At 47.0% G+C, this 24250-nt stretch overlaps 1 protein-coding gene across 3 annotated transcripts in view; it reads right to left on the bottom strand.

The window, feature by feature from the left end:
* The window catches only part of PDLIM1 (PDZ and LIM domain 1), a 45168-nt gene that overhangs the window by 14702 nt on the left and 6216 nt on the right, over positions 1–24250 (bottom strand). For all 3 annotated transcript variants that reach the window (XM_087766325.1, XM_087766324.1, XM_087766323.1), the window contains exons 2-3: positions 18479–18630; positions 8407–8491 (exon numbers count right to left, since the gene is read on the bottom strand). In XM_087766325.1, coding sequence (XP_087622451.1) covers positions 8407–8491; positions 18479–18630 — 237 coding nt within the window. The remainder of the gene's footprint in view (positions 1–8406; positions 8492–18478; positions 18631–24250) is intronic.

Here is a 24250-nt window from a genome sequence, read left to right as displayed (position 1 = left end):
CATAGGAGATTTTGGCCTACTTTTGGCCACCAGGTGGGTTTTCTGCTGTGTAGTAACATCCAACACCATAAGTGAAGCTTTCAAAAGTGTCAGGACATCTGTAGTAGCTCTCATGTGGATAAAGTCCGCTGACTATAAAGGAGTTTATAACAGGTTAAATAGAGATATCGGTGCAGAAGGTAGTATCTGAAGATTGGAATAGAAAAATTCCATCTGGAGAACAGCACAGGTGTATAACCCGAGAGTCTACAGACAAGTATTACAAGAGCAGTAACATTATAAAAGGCATTTGGATAATCCAAGTTCTCCAGCACTTCCTGTCACACCGTGCTGCTCTTTCTGCTCGAGCTGTGGAAGGAATCTGCAAAGAACAAGTGCTTTCATGATCCCAAGATCAAAAGATAATGCGTTCTCACTGTCAAATGTATTTACCTAGGGATTTGCCAGAACTGCCAATCCAGGCCCTGTGCTGTGCAGCAGTTTTGTTAAAGCCCCGGCTCCTGGAATCATGTGCTTATGTGAGAGTCTCTGACTTAATACTGTAAAAAAAAATTAGAAATGTGACACTCCCAAAAACCTGTCAACCGGGAGGCAAATGAAAAACGTTAGTACAAAAAACACTGCTATGCTGTGTACATGTGTGGAGGCAGTGCCTGGTTTATGTAGTTGAGATGCCTGGGGTTTGCAGCATCTCTAAGGCTGTGGCGTTCCCAGGACCAATGCAAGGAAAATGGGGCAAGCAGCACTAAACAGCATCCCTGGCTGGGGCACGGACTGCAAGAGCAGTAAGCAATGGTCTGTTTGCAAAGGAAGAACTTGCAGTCAGACACAAGCACATGCTCTTATCCAGTCAGAGCATGACCTGCTCTTTCTTTGTCAGTAGTACGGAGGAGCGTGAATAATATCAGATCTTTTCGGAGACATCTTCAGTGGGCATCTGCAGGCAGATCCGGAAGCGCTTGCCTCACCCTTCCTGCAAGCCATGGCGATGCCTCAGTCCCCTGGCACCGGCCCTGTCTGCAGTGGGCTGCAATCAGCAGTGAGCAGGGGTACTGGCAGCGGTTATTTCGGTCTGAAGCTGGGGTGTGGAAGCTCCCGAGCCTCCAGGTAGGATATTCAAGAGCAATACTTTACTACTATACTGTGATAGTTAAAACACTTTGTCTGCACGGATACCAGCCTCCTTCCTTTGCTGAGGTATGTCTTCAGAGGGGCTGGTGGAATGGCTAGCCCAAGCTACAATGGATTAGCCCAGATTTCTCTGCCAGGGTGCTGCTTCTGAACTCAGAGAGGTCTCATCTTGCTTCACTTTCAAAATGAAGTGGACTTTCAAGGAGGAAAATAAGCCACTTAACGTGAGGACATTGTAAACCAGAAGACAACGGTTGAGCACAAAGAAGATTGTGGCAGTTCCACTAATCCACTTGCAGTTTACACACTTAGTTCAATAGATTGGTCTTCTGCAAGTCCCCTGTTGGGCAGAAACTGACTTCCAACACGAGCAGGGCCACTCAGGGAAGCACTGCTGGAGGAGCCATTCCTCCAATAGCCTCCTCCCTACCAGAAACTAACTCCTCTATGCCAACAAGCTCCAAGTGTCTTTGGAGCATGATCTTGTGTGCTGCCAAGTCCTCCAGGCACCAGGGCAAATGCCCCCATCCAAGAGAAAAAAAAAAAAACAAACACCTCCCACTCCTAAGGACAAACAAGGTTTTTAGTACCCCAGCTTCAGGTCAAACACACAGGTCTCCTGCCAGATGGGTTTTCTGGTGCCAGCTGTTGGTGGCAGGACACCCCCATGCACTGCAGGTGCTGCACCACAGTCCTTCCAGCTGGGTGCCAAGGGGCTTCCCCTGCCACCCCAGCCCTCCCGGCAGGGAGCCGCCAGCCACGGTGCCAGGCTGCTGGGATGGGGAAAACGTCCCTGTGCTGGGGCAGGAAGCAGATCAGCATTTCCTACCGCACCGGCTGCAGGCTGCGTCATGGGGAATTATCTGGGAAAACAATGGCCCCTTCCTCCCTCTCGTCCCGCTTGCGCCAGGCCACACTCAGCGATGCTGAAGCCCAGCCTGTGAAATCGCCACAGCTGTGCCAGCCATCACCTCCATGCCTGGGGCCAACCAGCGGCTGGCAGCATGGGTGGCTGCTTCCTCCTCACTGTGCACCAGAGATGGATGTGGTTGCCACTGTAGGGCCTGCTTGTCCCGGGAATCGCAGCACAAGGCTCCAGGGAAATTCCCAGATGTCAGCAAAGCAGACGGATGGACAGCCCAGAATGAGCCAGCCCCCTCCAGCAGCTGAGCTGGGACACATCCCATGCACCAGGGGCATAAAGCCACCTGGATGCCTCCATGGCCCCAGTTGCCCTCGGGCAGGTTGGGGGCAGTCTGGGGTGAGGGTGGGCTCTTGGGTCCCATCCGCCGCGCAGTGACGTGGCCAAGGCCACCCCAGCTGCACTGACCTCACCGCCACCAGAAACAGGAAAAACCTGGAGGCTTTTTGTACTTGCTAAATAAACTCAACCGAGACGTGAGGGGTCAGGCAGCTTGTCCCTGAAGCGGGTTTTTCCTCTCCCCACAGCACAGTCTGAAGACAGCCGGCAGGGCTGGGGCCTCAGAGGTGCCGGCTACTGCCCGCTGCCACCGCACCCGCAGCACCCCTGCTCCCCTGCCTGCCCCCTGCCCCTTCCCAGGCCACCTTGCTGCAGCCCCTGGAGGAAAGGCAGGTCGAGTACGACGTGGGGGGCTGCTTGAAGCCACCAAAAACTAGTTTCAGGTGAGAAGTCGTGATTTAGAAACTGGCCAGTGTAGTTATTTCCTGATGCTCCAAATCTCAGAGTCAGGGGATTCACTCCAACTTCATGTTACAAATTAAAAAAAATTAGTACCCAGGCTCTGCAGTTGCTGGGAGAAGCAAAAGCCCCCACAGCCCCGCAGGCCCCCAAAGCAGCTGAGTGAGCCGGCAAAACCTGCTGCTCCACCAGGCCCCATAAGCACGGGATGTTTTTGCGTCCCAAGTCAGAGCCCAGAGGCTCGGGGCGGGCAATCCTGGATTGCACACCTCGAGAGCCATGCCAAGAGGAAACAAGATTAAACATTTCTCAGTATAAATGTTTACTCAGCTCTAAGAAAACGGGCCCCTGACCAAACCTCAGCAAACGAGAGCACTCCGGTCCTGCGGGCAGGGAAGGAGAGCGGAGACTGGCAGCCAAACTCCCTGGCTCCATCCTCACCCTTGCGAAGCCGCCCGGGGAGCTCTGGCCATGCTCGTGCCCAGCCGGCATGCCGGGGGGAGGCTGTTCACACCAAACATGCAGCAATGGCTCAGAAGAGGACGTCTTCATGGCAAACTCTACCCCATGCTATGTTTCATCAGCTGCAATCACAAGTATTTAGAAGTGCCTTTACTTTCACCTCTCCCTCTGTTATTGTTTGGGGTTTTTCAGCTATGGAAAGATCTTTTGCAATGCTTTGAAATCCGATTAGAAATTAGGAAGGGTTTGGGGTTTTGCTATTGTAGGGGGGTAAAACAACAAGGCTGGCTTCCCACATCCTCTCCCTCTGCGTCCCTGACACATTCCACATCCATGCGGTAACGCCTTTTAACCAAAAACAGCAGGTCGCGATACGCCGGCGCGGTTCCCTCGTCCGAAACACCAGGTTGTTACTTTATATGCCTATTGATTCATGCATTGCCCACACACGCACAGCCTTATCAAAGGCCAAGCCAGCCACACACCCAGTTTCTATAGCCCCTGCCTTTGCCGTATCCAAGGAGACAAAATACACAAGATGGAAACAATGACATCACTCTGTGAGGACGAGGAGGACAGGGCAGGCACTCTCAAGAAACCTTGGGAAGACAGAAGTGGCTGTCTGTCATTGTCATCCCACAAATACCACGATTCACTTCCAGAGCTCCTCCGTCTGCATGTCTGGAGGTTATTTCTCATTAAAAAAAACAAAACAAAACAAAACCATCCTCACATTTGAAAGCCTGTATCTACTGTGGTTAAGAAGAGCTGATCTATCCATCTCAAACCAAGAGTTTTCACTGACATTCTTGAGGGGTGACGTTAATGCTTGTGCCTTGCTGCAAATGGGGTATGTGGCCTTCAGGGAGATGGACAAGCTTTTTTGGAGACAGTCCTGGTGCTGACTACCCTCGAAGCTAGTCTCTCAGCTCATTCCCTACATAAGCTCACTCAGTGCAAACAGAGAGCTAGGCCCCATTGACCTCAGTATCCTACAAATACAGGGGGAAAAAAAAAAAAGACAAACAGAGTTTGTCTCTCCCACTCTCCCACAGAGTCCAGGTCTGACAAGACATGGCACAGTCTGAGGGATAAAGAAAGACTTTTATTGCTCATTTTACCAAGCGGCAATACAGCCACGCACACCAGCGTATGGGTCCGGAGCTTAATGCCTGGCCCAAGGTCACCAGAGAGCATGGCAGAATCTGAAAGTTATGCTGGTCTCTGGTCAGTGTCATAAGCATTAAAATTACCTTAGTCACCAAGTAACTTGTTCTCTCTTGCTGTGACCACTTTTCTCAGGAAAAGTTAAGCAGAGGGGAGAGGCAGACGTGTTATTTTAATCTTTCCCACTGCAGTGAGGAAAAACTCTTGATGGGAAAATGACACTGAGTGATCACCCTTAGGATCTGGGTGAGAAGTGCAAGTGAAATAATTGAGTAAATATACTAAGACGACTCCATCATTTCCTTCCCCTAATGTTGCCATGGTCACACCCAAAACAAAGCTGGCTCAGCCGCTGAGCCATCACCACCGACGGGCTGCTGCACCTTTTGATGAAATGTGATTTTGTCATCACTCTTGCCTCAGTTTAAATTAATTTAGAAGGATAAAGATAATGGTAACGAAATAATAACAAGGCTGTAGCTCTTTCATGGGCAAAGGTCAGCTTAGACAATGAAGTCAGTCTTGGGATTCAGGACTTTGGGGAATGCATGGGAGGTTATGGAATGCCTTTTTATTTTCCAAAGGCAGATAAAATTATTTTGAGCTTGCATTCCAAGTAAGAGAAAACACTTGCACAGGATGATACAGCATTTCACCAAGTATCAGCCTCCACAAGTAAGCAAAAAGTATTTCAAATGGGGTAAAAAATGTGTAAGCAGTGATCTTAAAATATGGCTTTAGTCATACAGTTCTTGAGACAAACTGAAAATTATTTTCTCTTCCAATAAAATGGGAAGAAGAAAAGAAGGTGGACAAGTAGGAGAAATTTCAGTTAAGATACTGAAGGTAGGAGAGGCAACACCAAACTACCCAATTTTAAGAAAGGTGGAAACTTATTTGAATAAGTGCAGTCCAATTTCTACAGCAAAGGTTTTAAAGCTTTTTTTGTTTTTTTGAGCCTGAAGTACGTCTATTCACACGTATGATTATATTTCTGCATTCAAAAGGCTGTGTGCAAAACCAGTGAGAAACGTCTTCAGAGGACCCTGGATCAGGACTTAAATGAACCACTTGGACGCAGTGTGTCCTATTTTCTTTGGTAAGTGAATTAATAAGCATTCTGTGCAAGACTGTTGCCAAGGAAAGCAAACATTGTTTTCACTGGCGAGCAAGTTAAAAAAACCTGAACAGCTCAGACAGCGCTGCCTTCAAAGATTGAGCTCTACTCACAACTTCTACCAATCCTGTTGGAAAAATGAGATCAGCATCTTTGTGGTAAAATTCATAGCAGTTTGCCATGCCAGTATATATATACACAGCATCTTCTGCACTCTGCTGCTGCTGATTTGCAGCAGGCCTGGCTGAAATCTCTGGTGATGCTGCAAAGACACAGCCCCAGAGTGACTTGGCCGATGCCTGCCACGGCTCTGGCAGGAGTCAGCATGCTCCGCTGACATCACGCTCCAAGCAGACAGACCTCGCCACAACCCTCACTTGCTGCAGTCAGCTACTGAAAAAGGAAACGGGTGTGTATTTAAAAAAAAAAAAAAAAACAACCACCAAAAACAAACTTAAAACTTGATGGTGTTCATGACACTTTTCCTTGGCACAGCGGACTAGGATGTTCAGGCACTGTTAAGCAGGAAAGGTAAATGGGAGCTTGTGGTTTGGAGACATGAGACCTATATCGTCCCTCATGCTGCTAAATTCCTCTGCTTGAATATGCAGCAGGCAAAGCCCTTTAAAGGAGAGCCCCATGCTCTGAAAAACAGCAAGCGCCATTCATGTAGACCACTGCAAATGACTTAACTGGCTTTTTAAGGAAGGGAAGAAGAAAGGCAAGACTTCTGTGAGAGCTTGAATGTTCCTTTTACACCAGGAAATAAAACTCTTCTAGTATCAGCCATCACAAGCGGTCAAAAGCCTAACTTTCAGGCAACAGTTGGTTCCTAGTGCAAGATGAAGACAAGGGTCACTGCTCAGAGATAAGGTTTGTAACAGGAATCTCTCCACAGTCAGTTTCCCACCAAACTCCCCTGCTCAAGTCAGTTACACGTTGGTATCAACAAAATCAACAAAGTGTGTGGCACCACACTTACAAACTGGAAGCATCGGGATATCTATATAATGGCCAGAGCTAGAGCCAGGATCAGGACTAAGGTTAGGGTTTAGGAGGGGATGTGCTCCACCGTCAGAATTGTTGCTGAATCCTGCACAGTCTGACCTTTGTGATGCCCTTGACTTGGACTTTAGAAAGCAGGAGATGACTTGTAAGTCAAAGACTAGAGTTAAGGTTAGTCCCTCTCACCCATGTTTCTTACTGAGTTGCAGGAGGCTCCCTGAAACAGGCCAGAGCTGACTTATACGCAAACACTCCACCCAGGGGGCAGCTCATTAAAGGGGAGCCATTGATTAGGGTTAAAACTGCCAGAGCAAATGAGTTTAAGTAAGAGGTGGCATCAGTTAATTAAAAAAGCCTATGTTTAGTACTTGACCAGCAGTGGGTATCTATTCCGTCACCCAGGCTGGACTGGGGGGAAAAGTGTGGTGGTGCAGCTAGTGCCAGGGGAGCTGCAGCTGCAGGTTTCTTGCTTCGGTTAACTAAGCTTAGTGAGCTACGTTAAAGTCCTTCCTGGCATGTGTAGTGCCCTGTGTTCAATTCTGGGGCGTTTAGCTAAATTCTGGTTAATGGCTGGGTTTGGGACTTGGACTCCAGGATCAGGTCTTCTGCTGAATTAAACAATAGCCCTCTGCAGCCTTGCAGCAAAGCCTCAGTGCAGACTCTGTCCCACTCCCTGGGCAAGAGATAGCCCCCAAGGCACAAGGTTTGCAGCAGCACACCTCCAGAGCCTGGGCAGCAGAAGACACGGACCAGATCTCAACTCAACAGTGTCACAGGCAGGTGTCACTGCACGGCCCTGGCCCAACGTAAGTCCAAATGGCTCAGTCTCATGCTGTGCCTTGGCTGAGTTGTGACATACCTGGAGAATGCTGCATTGCATTCTCGAGCCAAGCAACACACAGCAGCTTGGCATGAGAGGGAGGACGGACAGATCCCAGGCCAAGGTCTGGGCAGGGTGTTGCTGCACATGTGCTACTTTAGGTTCAGATCCTTTCCAACCCAAACAGACATATTAGCACTTAATTAATTGCAAAGTCAAACTAGTTTTATCTCTACTTATTTTGCAAAATGACTTACATGGGATGTGTGCTAGGGCCAGAATCCACGTCACTGCCTCAGTGAAAATCAAGAGACATGCCATTGATTTTAGTGCAGTTATTGTAGATTTGTGCAGCGTAATCCTCTAAACCTAGCCCAGGCAACGTCCTTGCACAGGTCACTGTTATTACTACATTTACTTGACAGAGGCAGCAGATCGATGAAGCAAGGCTGCCAAAAGCTTACAAAACCAACCTCCTAGACAGAGGCTGCAAGATCTGCCCCACAGATAAAAATATGAAAGGCTGGTGTGTTTCTCTTCCACTTTCTTCACGGCTAGACTGCTAGTAAGAACCTGCTAGTAGGAGGAAAAAATGAACCCCCCCCCCCCCCCCCCAAAAAAAAAACAACCAACAGAAAACACTAAGAATGGATCATTTTCCTCCCCTCTTATCTATGAAAATCAACAGGCTTAGCAACAGCAGCGACGATTTATTGAGCCACACCTCTGCACTGCCTTCTGTGCCCTATGGTAGGTGTGAGCATGCAGAAGGCAGGAGACAACTCCTCTGATCCAAGCAGCTTACCCTTGGCAAGGTATCCGACTAGCTCTCGCAGCAGCAGGCTTCTGACCACAAGGGAGGGAGTCTGCCTCTGAAGGTTTCCAAGGGCCACATGATTTCTAGGAGGTACGGGGCACACGCTATCCCCAGTGCGACCAACGGAGTAACACACGCTCAGGTCCTTGGAGGATCAGGCCAGAAACCGCTCCGAAGTCAGACAGGAGTAAGCGGGAACAAGAGCATGCAGATACTCCATTACTTACCTGCGGCTGAGAGGCCAGATTCATCTTATAAGGATGTGTCTTTCCCTCCTCATTTACAAGCGGTGACCAGACTTTTGACTCCGTTCTGCAACACAGATTTTTAATAGTTAATCTACTTTCATCACTGAGCATAATTACTGTTATTGAAAGACTTGAAGTTCATTAGCTGAAAACATTTCCCCAGTCTTTTGTATATAGCACTATCCACACCAGGAGGAATCTAGACAGCCTCATTTTAGGCACGTAACTTGGATGACTTAGTTACGTTGTATGAGGTCCTTGGAGAAAGACAGGATCTCAGCAGTGACTGCCCCGGCTTATCCTTTGGGACTCCACTGGCGACACAACAAGCATGGGCTCCAACCCAGGCAGTAGAGTTGGGGGTCACCCAAACACCAGAAGATGGAGATATGCCTTAGATGCAGATCCTTTAATTAAGTGGGACAATTCAGATTACTGTGTGTTTCAGCTTTTATGGGTAGCCAGGAAGAGGAACGATTCTTGTCTGTATTGACTATACAGAGAACATTTTGTTCTTGAAGTTGCACTGCCTTGGATAAGCTAGAAATATTTTTTGGTTTGCATCTCTGGAATTTTCTTCTTATTTATACAGTGGTATCCATGCTGAACAAACAGAGGCTTTTGGGAATTATGAAAAAAAAAATGGGTCCAAGTCTGCAATAGGACTAAGAACTGAGATGACATAATGTATCCAAGAGAAAGTCTGCATAACCTTTGCTGGTCTGTGGTCTGACCCAATTACTGACAGAAGCCTGAAACACAAGTCACGATCTGTGACCAAAACCAACCACTTTTACCAGCATCATTCTAGAGTTTTGCTACGTCCCAAAGAACAGCAGTCAAACAAGCGGTGGGAAAGAAGTGCTTAGATTTGCTTGAGATACTTGATGGGAAACATGCTACCTACTTTTCTCAGAAGTACAGACAGTAGTTAGCATCTCAGATGAACTAAACAATGCCGCTTTTCCCAAACTTTTTAATAGTAGGGAACGAGTGACTGCAGTACTGCTGAATGAAAACTGTTGTTCAATGCTAAACATTGCATAATGCAGCAACCAGATGGCTGATAAAACTCTTAGGATGAGTTTTGAAAAACCATGTCCTGTTTTGACAGGAGCCCTTTGTAGAATCTGCAACTGCAGATAGATGTACTTCCTAGATATTTCTGGGCCCCAGGGCCAGCTACAATTTAAGTACTTAGTTAGCAAAACAGGAATGCTTCCACTGAGAATTAACTGGATAACTGGAAGGACACTTTAAACAGAAAAGGCTTATAAAACTGGCAAGGATAGAGAAACAGGGTGTAGAGCTACCCACGATAAATTCAATCTGGTCTACACCGTTCCTCTAGAAGCCCTCCAATGTCAGGACATTTTTTAAACAGCCCAAACTTCACTGTGATGCACATGTATATCCCAGACATTCGCTGCAAAAATAGTATTTTAAGACTCACATCCAGAGGGTAGGTCAGTGGGAGGAGACAGGAGGCAGCATTCTCACCCAGGGAAGAGGAGAAATTTTATTGACTGGCTATTGCATCTATTGCACTCTGGACTTTACACAGAAAAAAACTGAAGTCTGCTGTCCTGTACCTCCTTTCACAGGAAAGTACAAAGGCACAGGTCACACCAGATATCATCCTTTACAAGCATTCAGGTACAGCAAACCTTTGACTCCAGGCTATTGCACCCTGTGGGCTCAGCTGCAGGGCTGATACCTGATAACCTGTGGCACCCAAATGCTGGCGTCTGGCGAGCTGGGGCACACACAGGCTAATAAAGATGAATTTAACAGCTGCATGGGATCAGATCTATGCCAATCTGATCATTACCTTGTCTCAACAGCTGCTGTTACTGGATGCACAACATACCCCAGGTGAGTATAAAACAACCATTCCCTCCTTGCTCCTGGCAACCCATGCTTTAAGGTGCCTAAGGAACCAGCCAGTTTACCCAGATTATGGCTGTCAAGCCTGACAAAGTCACAGCCATCTTTAGGATGGTTGTATTTTGCACTCGAAGACTGTGTTCGCAGAGGAGAGCAGCCCATTGACCAAGGCAAAGCCTTATTCCTTGAAAGTGTTTGGAGATCACGTGTGGAAAAGTTTCATCTCCTCTGGAAAAACAGGGGACACAGCAAAGTATATGGAAATCAAATACCCCGGGTAAGCAAGTGGACATTGGCTGGAGATGAAAGAACAGTTCAGAAAGCATTAACACTTCAGCTGATTTCTAGCATGAGGCATCCCCATACCAATTCTCACTAGCAGTGATCTAAGTACTTTTGAGGTAAAATTTTCGTTTGCAGCAGCTTAATATCATCAGATTTCAGAAGCCCCCAAAGGCCTTATTCAGACTGCAAATTTAAGCTTAGAGCAGGCCAATATATGAATACAGAACAGAAACCTCCTGCTGCCCCGGGCACTCGCTTTCATCCCACTGCCCCTCACTTGATGCATTTGAGGTGAGGCAGCACATTGGTCTTCAGCGTAGGGGAGGTACCTATGGCCAACTACTGCAGCCAGTGGGGTTTTTTTGGACCAGATTTTTCTCCCTTATTTATTAGCAAGGCAAAAAGCACAAGTTTGTTTCCTGGCCTGCTGCCATTCTGATCTGTCACTGGATATAAATGGAAGCAGCAAGGTCACTCCAGGCTTTAGTTTCAATCCAGTTTAAAAGCTATCCAAACAGAAAGGTTAAATAGCCCACGCGGTTGTCCGTCTAAGGCTGGGAGGATAAAGCTTCCCTTTGTCTTCACAACAGCTGCAGCAGAGCCCTTCAGCCACTCTCAACAGCCCATTTATGGCCCCAGCAAAGCCACAAAGAGGAGACAGCTTTGCTCTCCCTGGCTTTGCCTAGCAGGGCTTTCCAGGCGCGTGCCCCATCCCACCGCACTGCCTGTGGAGCCCACGATCTGTGGGTCATCGGTAGGACTGCTATGGTCCCAGCTCTCAGCAAGGGTTTCCTGGCTCTGCTCCTGGTGTCACTGCCTGCACTTTTACTGAAGTGCAGGAGAAAGGTCCTACTGCTGGACCAGGACTTATTTTCTGAAAGACTGGGAAGTGTGGGCACAACTCACAGACAGTAGGGCGGATTGGTTAGATTCATCATGTTTGTATCTTACCTGTATGTTTTTATATTTTATTTATATGAAGCAGGGAACAGGTGGCAGAGTAGATAGCTCAAACCCAGCCTTGGCAACGGTGCCTTCCGTTCACAGCAGGCTGCTACAGGTAGGATGGTTGTGGCTTTCTGGAGGAATTTTTTCAAATTTGGGGAAGAGGACCCCCAGCCACAAAGTCACCTCCACGCTCCCCTCGGAGAGGCTGTACCCCTACCACAGAGCATGGCCATGCTAGCAGGGCTGCCAGACCTGCCACCCACTGGTGGTGGGGCTAGATGTCCAACAGTCTGCTGGGGAATCGCACCCTGCCTTCAGTGAAAGCCAGCAGGCTTCGGCATCCCCAGAGGATCTCCCAGACTCGTGCTTAAATTGACAAATATTTATTTTAGAATATGGCTTCTAACACATTCTTTCAAATGAGACTCCAGCAGAGAGCAACACTCAAACAGCGCAGAAAGAGAAGACAAAGCCATGACACTCTAACAAGCCTGGGAACAAGTGCCAGGCAAATTAATTGTAGGCATGTGGATATACAAACTTCATCACGTTTGCAGTTTACATTTCCGTGCTATTTCCTTACTACAGGAGAAAGCGCAACCATGACAGGACCAGGGAATGAGCTACGCATTTGCTGTTTCATCTAGGCAGAAAACAAGACCCAAGATTAGAAAGTAATTTGTCTGATGCTGGTTTGGATGGGGAGGTGCTGGTAGGTAGGGGAGGAAGGAAACTGCACGCAAGTCAAGGCAGGAATCTGGAGAGGTATTTATGAAATACAACATTTTTCAAGAAGCTTGGCTTGAACATGGTGTAGTATAAACATTACAAGAGCCTAGATTTTGCTATCAATGGTTTGCGTGCAAACTGGGCCATAGCTTCAAGGGAAAATTCAGAGCCAGAAAATGAGGATCTAATTCTGTGTGCCAGGAGCTGCCTAAGTTGTGTAAAGGAGAGGCACATTTACATTCCCATTTCAAACAGTGGGATGGACACGACTAAGACACCAAAGTAGCAACTAAATCCGTAAAGACAGAAAAGTTCCTTGCGCAACACAAAGTTTACTAGCTGAAAAATGAGGAAAGACCGAAAGAATTCCTCTTTCAACCCTCCCCAGAGTTTTCGATAGGCATTTTAATAATGTTTAGAGACTAACTACAAAAGCTTTCAGGCTAGCAGGAAGATACCTTTTAATCAGCCTTTTAGCTACAACAGCTGCAAAGTACATGCCCTTGGATTTAAACACCAGCAGTCACTCTTAGCAGCCATCCATTAAAGGACAAACTCACTTTGGTAAGCAAAACTGTACTTGGGCTGCATGCAGCCTATTGCCAATTCAAACAGCGCTGCTAGTCACAACTTCCTCGAGACAAGAGGCCCCAAGGTCATTTCTTCATGCACGGCCCTCTGCTCCTTGCATTAAAGGTGTCTCTTCACACAACCACTAAAAACAAAAGGGATACTCCAGCTACACAGAAGAAGTAACAGAGGTGCATCACAAGCAGCTTCATTCTAGAGTTACGAAGGATAAAACACACCTGACTGCTCAGACTCACAGTTCTTCCACCAGCCAGCTACAGAGTTAACTACTTCTGCCTCGCCAAAGAGGCTGTAAAAACATGACAAATGCCAGGCTTGACTTGCCAAAATTACTTTGAACGTGCCAATCATTAGTAAAAGCTTCTGGCATGCACTCAGGAGGGCTGGGGAGCACCACACCAGCCATGGAGAGGTTGTGAGCTGCCGTGGAGGGCCAAGCAATCTCCATGCCCTTATATAGCTGCACGCAGAGCATCAGGCTTTTCCCAGGGCCAAAAGAATTATTAGAAGATGACAGAGCTGGAAAACTCTGGTTGGCAGGGAAGCAAAAAGCAAACCTAAGTGAGTCAATGGATTCCACCGACTTCCTAGAACACAAATTCGAGCCTATTGTGGCTTTGTGCAACTAGTCCCCACAGCTGAGAACTGGGAGCACGTGGAGCAGGCAAGAGTGCAACCGAACCTTCCGAATAAAATGCAGATGACTGCACACATGCTCTCTTCTTCTTCATAAGCATCTACACATGATCCTTTCTGAACAATGCATTTCACTTGTGCTGGTAGCAGATCTGACTTCCCTGATCCTAGCACTTTTCAAAGAACAAATACATAGCTTCATTCCTTGGCATCATTTTTAGCAGAGTAACAGACTGTTTTGCAAACAAAAAAAGGTGCATTCATATATGCTGGCAGCGGAGCTGCAGAAAAGCAGCTTGAAATTTGAAGAAAAGGACAGTAGCAGCAGAACAAGAGATTACATGTTCGCGATCCCTTTTCACAAATATTCTTCTCCTACTACCACCCACAACCTGCCTCCGGACATAGAGGGAAAGGCAGGCTCACTGTAGGAACACTTCTTTTTTGTTAAAAAAAAACTTAAATACACACTTTGAGTTGCTCAGGTCTTCATATGAGCACAGCTCCACCACCCATTTGGTGACTACAACCACAGGCAAAGAGCCATTTGTTTTAGAAACAATTTTTACCTGTGCTGCAATGAGCATTTGCCTGCTTTTGTACATAGAATACAATGAGCATTTATCTGCTTTTGTATATCTGCAGCTACAGCTACACAGAGCTGTCTGCAAATTCACCATAAGCATTACCAGTGACACCAGTGATGCCTGGAACTTTTGCCTATCAGGTGAAATTTGTGGTAGGAGAACTTGTTTCTCTTGAGCCTTCTCTTCTTTGAGTGCTCTTTGTCAGGGCAAGTGCCTTTCCCAAAATACACTAAGTAACCAAAGGAAGTTGATAGCTTTCTCCAGTCTGTTGGACACGTCTTGCTGTTTAGCCCCATTAAAGGAAAATCAGAGGTGTGCTTGGAAGGGGTGCAGCCTGGCAGGAGATTTTGCTCAACCCTAGAATGTCAGTGCTACGATGTACACACCCTAACTGAAGGGGGGGGGGGGGGGGAAAGCAGCTCTTCTCAAAGGCTCAAGATCCAAAACTTCCTTTTTCCTGTGAATGGGAGAGGCTTGAAACTCTGCCTGTGAAATTTCTCAGTTTAGCAACCAGGTGGTTTTGAGTTGCCTGAAGTACACGGTCTGCTGTAGGTCAGTCTTTCTGCACATACCATACAAAGCCATGGTGCTAGGCTCGATTTTACACTGCTGAAGGCAACAATGGAACCTTTACTTCAGTTTCTTGGGCACTACATTTCTAAAAGCACTCTCTAGCCTGAAACAAAAAGTAAAATGAATGAACAAACACAGGCTCAGAAGAGAGCGGTGAGTGGCTAGACATGCTAAGTTCAGCAGGAATTTGGTGTATGCGCCAACATTGTTGAACACCCACTTTTGAGGCAGAAAACAGACCTTTCCAACTCTGTTCACATGTCAAACAGCAAAGCACCTGGCAGTGCCGCTTAGAAAAGCATGTTCAGAGAAAGCAATTTGTGGCTGGTTTTAAATCCTAGGAAATTAACAGATTTGCACCTTTGGGCAAAAAAGCAGACCAGGCATGTTTTCTTCAGCTAGTAATTTGATCCATTTTTAATGGTGACATGTGTTAGACTAGATTTCCTGCCTACAACCTGATCTGAAATATTTTTGGACTGTTACCATCGTTAAGGAAAATACCGAAACAGGAAACATTGGAATGCTGTTGATATTCACAATCAAGTACACAGTGCAAACAGCATTTCCTTTACCAGAAGTGTTTAAGTCCTTTCAATTATCTACATTTACACTTCTCTTAAATAATCATTAGTACAGCCAAACATGAAGACATTTTAACTGCTCAGCTACCATTAAAAGAGAAGAGGGTTGCATAGATGGAAAACACACACATATAAAGTTTGTTTTGGTCCACAGAAAACTACGAGAAGACAAGCATAGCACAATACTTCCCTAAAACACTCTTCCACCCTCCAGCTCCTTGCAGTTTAAGGGCTTTCTGCAGCAGAGATACTGCCATATAATATCTTTCATAGATTTGTCTTCCATGAATTCATTCAGTCTCTTCTTGAACCCACATGCACTTTTAGCATTCACAGCACAGTCAAAAATGAAGTCCCCACTGTCACAACAGTGTTGACCCTTTGGTGGAACTGAAATGCCTGATGTGAGCTCAGACCCATGTCTGTAAAATCCTGCCTGGCACAACCCTGCTGCCACCCCAAATGCAGGTCAGAGAGCATTTTGCACATGAAATCATCTAAATGAGTAATCATTTAAAATTCATCAGATATGAAATTAAAAATCGCTCCAGCCCACGGAGCTGCTGCCCTGTCAGACCAGTGGTCCTTGCCAGCACGGCTACTTTGTAGAACCAATTCAGCTAACGAGCTATGACTGCAGAGCATGGAGATCAGGTCCAAGAGTTGGTGGTGCTGAAGTGCAAATGATATACTTACCTTTTTGTACTCAGCCAACTACTTATAGAGCCACTTCAGAGAAAAAACTTCCAGCTCTGACCTGATTGTATTGTCAGCCTTCCTGACTGACTGACGGTAAGGTCAAGCCTTACTGACAGAGTTTGGCCCACCAAGGTTCAGGAAGCCTAGGCCATACCTCTTGGCCAGGTGGCACTCATTTTCCCACATGCCTTCTACCCTCTCCACCTCAATAGCAATGCTCTTCCCTTCTTCACAGAGGAGGGCTGACCACCGACCCATAGTCTGCCTCCCCCACCTACTTCCTCTGCCCTAAGTTGAACAGGAAGATGAAGCATGGGCTCCAACTGGTACAAAATGCCTTCTCTGACACCCCTCAAGGCCTCCTCTCAAGCTCTACCATTTTAAGGTCTTGGCCTTAGACTGCAAAGTAAATAAGGGCTCCAGCCTCAGCAACAAAGACTACGCTGCGTTTCTGACCACTGAGTCCAGCTGCATTTGGGACAACACAGTTATGGGGGCCCAGGAGACAGCTGGGTGCTAGGGATAAAAATATTCTCAACAGAGTAGAACCAGGAAAGACCAGATGATGATACACACAACTGTCTCTTGGCATTAAGAGAGAGATTTCTCCTCTGAGAAAGTGCTCTGCAGTATCATATTCCCCAATACAAACACACCTCTAGCAGCTATCAAATCTCCAAACAAGTAAGCAATTCTTCCCTAAGCAAAACTTTACTCCCAGAGAAGGAAGAGGACCAAAGACTTAAAGTCCCCTAGAATCATCTAAAATGGATTTTACATAGAGCAATGGGTAGTATTATCAAACCCTAATGTGGAAAAGTCGTTAGATCACTGCTTTTCACTTGCGGTCTTGACGCTCTTGGCCATTTTGTCAGCAGTACTCATTGATCAGTACAGCAGCAGAAGCGTCCAAGACACACTCATGCTACCTCTTGAAAGGGGGTCTTGAAAAAGAGTTCGGTTGTGCTAACTCAAAGCCCCTACATGGTTTTACCCAGCTGCACATCCAGCTAGAAATCTCTCCCTAGGCAGCTTCCACACCCAAGGCCAATGAAACATGCATGGGGTAGCTATAAAGATAACGACTTTGTAATTAACATTAGCAAACACATTTTACAGACTCAATGATCTGGAAGAGTGAGCTTGCCCGCAGGCTGAAAGAGCCCTTGCCTCCCCCTCTCAGCCAGAACCACATGGCAGTGGTTTGCTAAGTCAAGCAGCCGGATATTTTGGAGAGGAAAAGGAGGACTCCTTCGCAGGAAGATTACAGGCTGCCAAGTTAGAGGCCAATATGAGGAACTCTGGGGCTAACAGGCTGCTGCAACGCTTACCACCCATTCACACTGCCTGCACTGTGCTCTGTTCTTCCCTCTGTGAATTCCCTCAATGAATTGTCAGGCTTTTTTTGGCCAAGACCCATCACTTCTTCCTGAACTGGGAAATGCCTGCTGAACTCCTGGCATTATCCAAGCTACGGTAAAAGATTTCTGTTTATCACAGAAAAGGCCTGAACAACTGAACTACTGTGTCATTTAAGGCATGCTTTTGCACTCCTTCTGAAAGCACTTCCCCTGCATCTGCCATGAAGCTGATGTACGATCGCTCTGGGGGAAGGCAGCTGCAGGAAAAAAGTCACTCCAGAGCAACTAGAAGTTGCATCTACTATCTGACTTCAAGAAGTGCTGGTATCCATGCCTGCAATTTGAACCAAGAGGAAGGCTAAACCCCAGCACCCCAAAAAAATAGGCTCCAGTACTTTTAAGAAGCAATGGGGCAATGCAAAGCAGACCCCTGCCTTCCCAGGCTCCATTTCTTCTCTGTACAAAGATGGCCCACGAACAAAGCACGGCTGGGGCAAGGAATGAAGCTGTCAATTGCTTTGCAGCTCGAGATGGTGGGAAGGCTGAAGCCAGCTCATGCTCTACTCTGGTGACAGAGACTGTGGCTCAGCTGTCTCCTTCCTTTATTTTTTCAGGACTCACGAGAGACTGATGCCTGACAGGCACTTTGATGCAGCCTGGGTCATCACTATTTAGCACTATCATCAGTGCTGTTTGATCAAGAGGCTCCAAAATGTACAACATTTCTGAGTCTGTGTATGGCAAAAACTAGGCAATTAATAGCTTGGACAACACACAGCCATATATTTCAACTATTAAATTAATGCAACAGGAAGAAGGGCCATCTCTGGTCATACCTCCTCTGCTATGAGTGAAGTTTTCATGAGACCTGTCTTTGATTTCTTGCTGTCAGCAGCCACAGAATAGGTTGACAGCCTCTGCCACAAATTATCAGCCAGTTTCTCACTGGGAAAGTTGTTTTCAGTATGTCAAAGTGCAGCAAATGCAAGCAGCATTAAGATTAAAGGCTGAAATGCAGTTCCCTCTTGCAATCCAGCGCCTGGCCAGACAAAGCACTAAAAGGTCAAATTAAACAAAGCAGCCAGAGAGGTCTACTGTCAATGCAAAACATAGCTACTGCCCACCCCGCATCCCTCCCTCTCCCCATCCCCAGTCTCGCTCAGCAACGTACCTGCTGACCGTCAGAGTTAGTTCATCTGTGCAACCCTTGATTTTGTTCTGCGCCTCAAGGTGCGTCATGTCCTCTGTGTTCACTCCATCAATGGCTATGATCTGGTCTCCTATACACAAGTTGGCTATTGCAGCTTTGCTACCTGGAGTCACCTAAGAGAAAACAAAAAGAATGAATTGGACTTTCCAGGGAGCAGCTTTCCATAGCAACATTTGAAAAACAGCTGGAGCACTCAGGACTTCTCTTGCTAGTACCTGGAAGCAAGGAGGTGAAAACTAATGAAAATAAATTCTCAGCAGAGAGCTATCTGGATCTGGGCCTCTTGGATACTCTCAGTATTAAAGTTAGGGGCAGAATTCTGTTTTGGCAGCCGCAGATAGAAACTTGAGGGAGACAACAGGTGAAAAACAGAAATTGTATTTTCACTCAAGGCAATTGGCTTCATGCTAGAGAGCAAGAACACATAGAATGCAACTCTCTTCTTTGCTGGACAGAGAAGTGCTCTCCAAAACATAAGGTGCTGAGGACAGCCAAGAAGCCTGAGCCTCTAAAACAGAGGTGACAGAAGAGAGTATCAGAGTTATTGCAATACAGTCAACGCCAATCACAAACACCTTCGCCTGCATCATGATCTCATTTGCTTCCCTCCTTGCAAGAAAGGTTTGGGCTCAAGATTTTTCATTGCTTTAATCTATTTTAGCCCAGGAACAGCTGCAATAGACTCTGACTGACTTCAGTGAGATCAATCCCAAAGCAGTGCTTGATCTAACAAGCAGACTGGGAGGGAGAAAGGCATCAGAAACTTCACCTTTAAATCACAATCTGACCTTACTTCCTGAAAAACTGGAAGCATCATCCCCAGCCTGACCACAGCTCACCTTGATACATTCTGCCATATACATCTCCCTTTCCTCTGCACGTGTGGTACTTTGCTTCCCAGGTACACCACTGCACTGCTAAAGAGGTGTTGCGCTCTGCCTGAGAACTGACTGATGGGAAAGAGCTCAGGGTAATGTCACTGAGATCCCAGCCAGAAGACACTATGCAGCAATGCCACCAATATGATACCCCTTGTGAAAAAAGAAGGTCCCAGCTAAAACTTGGCATTTTCAAGCTAAGCAACTAAACAGATCATTCATTTTTCCCCTACTTCTGCTGAAGAGGTCCTCTTAACAAGAGACCTCTTTGGGCCAAAATTATTGCCTGGGTGTAGGGTGAAGAATGCCACATTTGTTTGTGGCTTTGCAAACACTACATAAGATTTTGTGCAGGTTTAATGACTTTGTGGAAGGAGCATAATGACTACTGTGGGCTTTCATCAATTATTTAATAGGCAGAGGAAATGAGAAGGGTGGACTGCTCCCAGACACGAGTACAGATTAAAACATGCCTTGCAGCTGGGACACACCTCATTTATGAGTCCGTTGCAACTGGTATTCATTCTACACATTCATGCTAGGTTTCAGCATGCTGGAAAGCAGCTGAGCAAACACAGCAGAGCCGTCAGACATAAATAAGTATTGTTCACAAGATTTAGAAAGCCCTCCTAATGTGGGATTGGATGGCAAATCATTCCCCCTAGGGAAACATTCACCTCCTAGAGGTGTCACACATGAGCTGCAATCACTGCTTTCCCTGGGCCAAAACCGAGGCTGTTCAGTACATCTCACAGCCGTAGTGGGATATTTTCCCTAACCAGAAGGAAGATAACAAGATGCCTTTCTTTTTTTCACCTGTCTACTAAGACAGTATTTCACGGAAAAGGGAAGGACACAGATTTGTATCACAGATGTCCAGGTTGGCCAAGGTGCTCAACATTAACCCAAAGACCTTCAGATGAGTCAATTGAATAGTGCCTGTCTACCCGCTCACCACTTCAATGCTGTAAGCAGACTACAAACTGACAGAGTAAGTGCTAATGAAAAGACCAGACAAGCCACCAGATGGATGTAGAAAACCTACTTTAAATGTGAAGATCATCACCTCCCAAGCTGCAGCCTGCAGCTGACTGGTGGCCTACAAGACCACCAAGTGCAGCCTGCTGCCACTCCACTGGACCCATTGCCCTGAGAGTACCTTCATGTAAATGTTGTGACAGGGACAGCTAGCAGCCATGAAGAAATCTTGAGTACTGGAAGTGGCCCACAGTCCCACTGGATTTAGGAGCTGCTGCTTCAGAAACCATGAGACAGATCCCTAAAGTCATCATTACACTGAAGGGAGTCCACAAGAGACACATTGTGAGTCCTCTCCTGGTCACTGGGCCTTAACCAAGTCACTTGGTTTCTCAGTGCCTTTATTTCCTCCGCTACCAAAGGAGGGAGAGGGGCACATTACTCCCCCTGTGAGGAGCACTGAGCTCAGCACACTATTTACCGTGATTCATTTTCGATCAGACAAGACTGCCAAGGGGTCAAAAATAACGGTGGATTAACACCACCACGGGAACACTACTGGAGGCTCGTCTGTACAGCTCGCATTTAAAGGCTGATAATCGACACAACATGTGGCAGGCTGCTAGAAATGATCCCATACCACAAGGAGCAGCTGAGCCAGAGGAGCCAGGGACACTGAAATACTGAAGCCTCCTGAAGAAACCCCAAGAGCCACCAGGATGAGCAAGTGGCATTCTCAGGAACGTCTCAGTGCTTTGCCAGCGCTTGCAGTGTCATGTTCTCCTTCTGTGTCCACTTCGGAGGAATCTGAAATTTGAGTGCTCTTCTCCACCAGGTAAGAGCCACTGGTAGCACAAGGGTGATTACATCCACTCAGGTACTGTACAAACCTCTCCCCTAAGGGGAAGCCACAAGGATGCACAGTAATGAAAACGATAAGTGAATTTGCCAAAAGGAAACATGTTTTAAAATTCATTTTCTTCAGTTCTGGAAATAACTTGCCCTGAAATGCAACCTTCCATAAACCGCTCCCCTGCAACATCCAGCTCGTACTCCCTGCCAGGATTGCTCATAGCAAACATGTCTGCACAAGGGCACGGTACTGCAGGGAATCCATCCCCCATCCTTTTAGGATGATTAATAGCTACTAATAACGTTCCCTTCCCCCTTCGCAGTAAGGTCTGGGCTTATCTCAGTACTGTCAATGCTGCTTTTGAGATTTGCTCACCTACCAGTTAAGTCATGAAAGCAAAAAGCATTTCTGTTATTAAGTGAGGAGCAGAGAGTTGCCACTGGGAAGACTTATTCCTGCTTTTATTTTTGTCACATCCCTCCCTGGTCCATGGGGAACAGCAGGGGCAGGTGTGTGGCAGGGGGGAGGCAGGCAGCGGCACTCAGAGCACTGACAGCTACCAGCCAGCTTACACAACCCAACCAAAATGACTCCGAAAATGAACAAAAGCTTTCAGGCTCACAGGCATCCAGTAAATGTTGTGCTGCCTGAAACTGCTGTGCTCCTGCTCTCCTCTCAGATGACTTAAAGCCTCTTTCCTTTCCCTCCCCTCCTGACCAAGCATGGAGCAGACACCAGCAGGAACCGAGGGGACGGCAGGCAGTGCCTTGCACACCTTGCACAGGCAGGTGACCCAATAATGAGCAGATACAGCTGCACTTCTGCATGGGAAGGTGAGGAGGGCTGAAAGACACTACGAGGAACAAAACCTGCAAACACAGCTTCACACAAGTGTCATGCAAAGGCATAGCCTCTTGTCGCCTTCAAGAGAGCTCCCTGCCTGGCTTGGGCTTCCCCCACTGGGGTCGAGCAGCCTCTGGCAGAGGGGACATGGGCAGCATCACAGGGCCCCAGGTGCCCCCCAGCTCCAGAGACACTATCATCGGGTGAATAAAGCTCTGTACACCTTGTAACATCATGCCCAAGGGTTTCCTTTGGAAAGGAGGCATGCCCTACCTTGTGGTGATTGCTCCCAGGCACTTTTGTAACACTTTGCCATTAGGTCATTTCAGTGTTGAACAGACAATGCTGAGACAGGCTGAGCAGCACTGCTTCATCCTGTATCCAAAATAGGTCCCAGAGCTCACCAGAGTGTGCCTGTGGTGATGCTCTGTTTGGCTGGCATCTCTGTGTAAGAAATCTGGGCTACTACAGAAGTAATCTAGACACTTATAACCAGACACATCAAACTAGGTCCCTGATACCAGCTCAGACATATTTGCCAGCATACGGATGAAACAAATAATCCCCATAATCTGTGGGCTTGATCGTGCACTTTTTACTCATGCAAAGCTCAGTGTAGTAGATAATGGTTTAGACCAGTTATAGGCTTGAACCCCTCTTTTTAAAGAGGTCCCACAGATTCAGGGTTGGTATGAATAGAAGAAAAACATACATTATTTTCTTATACTACAAAGTGAAGCTTTGTGTACATATGCATGTGCACACACACACATATATATCTGTATAAAGCTCTGCAATCATGAAAAGGGTAGAAAAATTATCTGCCCCCTTCACCTTCCCTGCACACACATCTCAGGCTCCACCTTGCCAACACCACCGGGACTTTGCGAAGTTCAGATTTCTGTCTCCCAGCTGGTTTGCCTGCTATTGTTTCCCTGCACCGGTGGCCAGGCAGCAAACAAAGGACTCTGCTATGACATGTCAGGTCTTCAGCTAGTCTTTGGGCAAGTGTGTTCACAATAGAAAAGAAGACGGACACTTTCATTTAGCAGAGGGAATGAGACATATTTGGCTACTTACCCAGCTCCCAGGCCCTCTTCATAAAACTTCTGTCTGTCCCAGAGGTAGCCAAACACAACCACATTTTACATTTGATGCAATTGCCTCCATACATGATACCTAACAAGCTTTGCAGTCCCTGGACAGGGATATGTGGTGCCTTTTTTCCTTCTGCAGGTGAGGATCTGAGAGGCAGCAATGGGTTTACTAAGGGAAGCTGTGGCCCCCAGCAAACGAGAGGGAGGAAGGGTGGGAAACATTTCTTTGAAAAGCAGCATAACGCAGCTCCGTGTGAGTCAAGATCGATGGGTGGGTCTAAAATTAATTCAATTCTTTCTGGCCTTCTCCCCCCATCCATTCAGGCACACTACTTGCTCACTCCATCAGCCCTTCACAGTTTCTCACAGACCCTACAGCCTCCTGCACCACCTATCACTCCACACCTAGACACGCATCGCAAGGAGTGATGAAGAGATAAGAAACGAGAAAATTAACATCGGCCAAGAAAAAGATTTGGATAAACAGCACCTATCTGAGCTTGAGAGGAAAACCCAGCTGCGTCTTTGCTGGACAGAACAGACATGCAGCAACATACTTCTAAGGCCACCAGTGACAACTAGACATCTCTGACATTCGGTTTAATCCTCCCCACCCACACACACTGCTGTTTTACCATGAGTAATGTCCTCAGCACTGGAGTATTATGCTAAGCAGCCACAGTTTCTCCCAGCAAAAGCATGCAGCTGGGTCAGCAGAGATCAGAGGCTATGAGAAAATTCAGGCAAGCACGTTCCCCACCCCTTGTCTTTAGGGGAGGGGGAACGACATGCCAGTTCCTTACAAGCAACTCCACGAGACTTTCCTCCCAAGCTGCTGCTGCTCTCTGCACTATTACGGTCCAACACTGCCACAGCCCAAAGCTCACCAGCTGCTCTGTGCTGGCCCAGGCCACACCATCAGCCAGAGAGAGGAAGGGGAAGGGGGACATGCCTCTGGCTGGGGAAACCCCTGAGCATCAGCCTGTATAAAGATTTATTATAAGACCTCAAAAACGTTACATAGAGCTGCTCATCAGCTGAGCCTTTCCTGATGGTTTATTTCACCTTCTAAATAAAACAACAT

This window comes from Nipponia nippon, unplaced genomic scaffold (genome assembly GCF_047370975.1).
Source record: "Nipponia nippon isolate SJK-2023a ecotype South Korea unplaced genomic scaffold, ASM4737097v1 scaffold_3, whole genome shotgun sequence".
Classification (NCBI taxonomy): Eukaryota; Metazoa; Chordata; class Aves; order Pelecaniformes; family Threskiornithidae; genus Nipponia; species Nipponia nippon.
The sequence above is the reverse complement of the archived record's forward strand: the minus strand, read 5'-3'. Positions and strand labels throughout refer to the sequence as shown.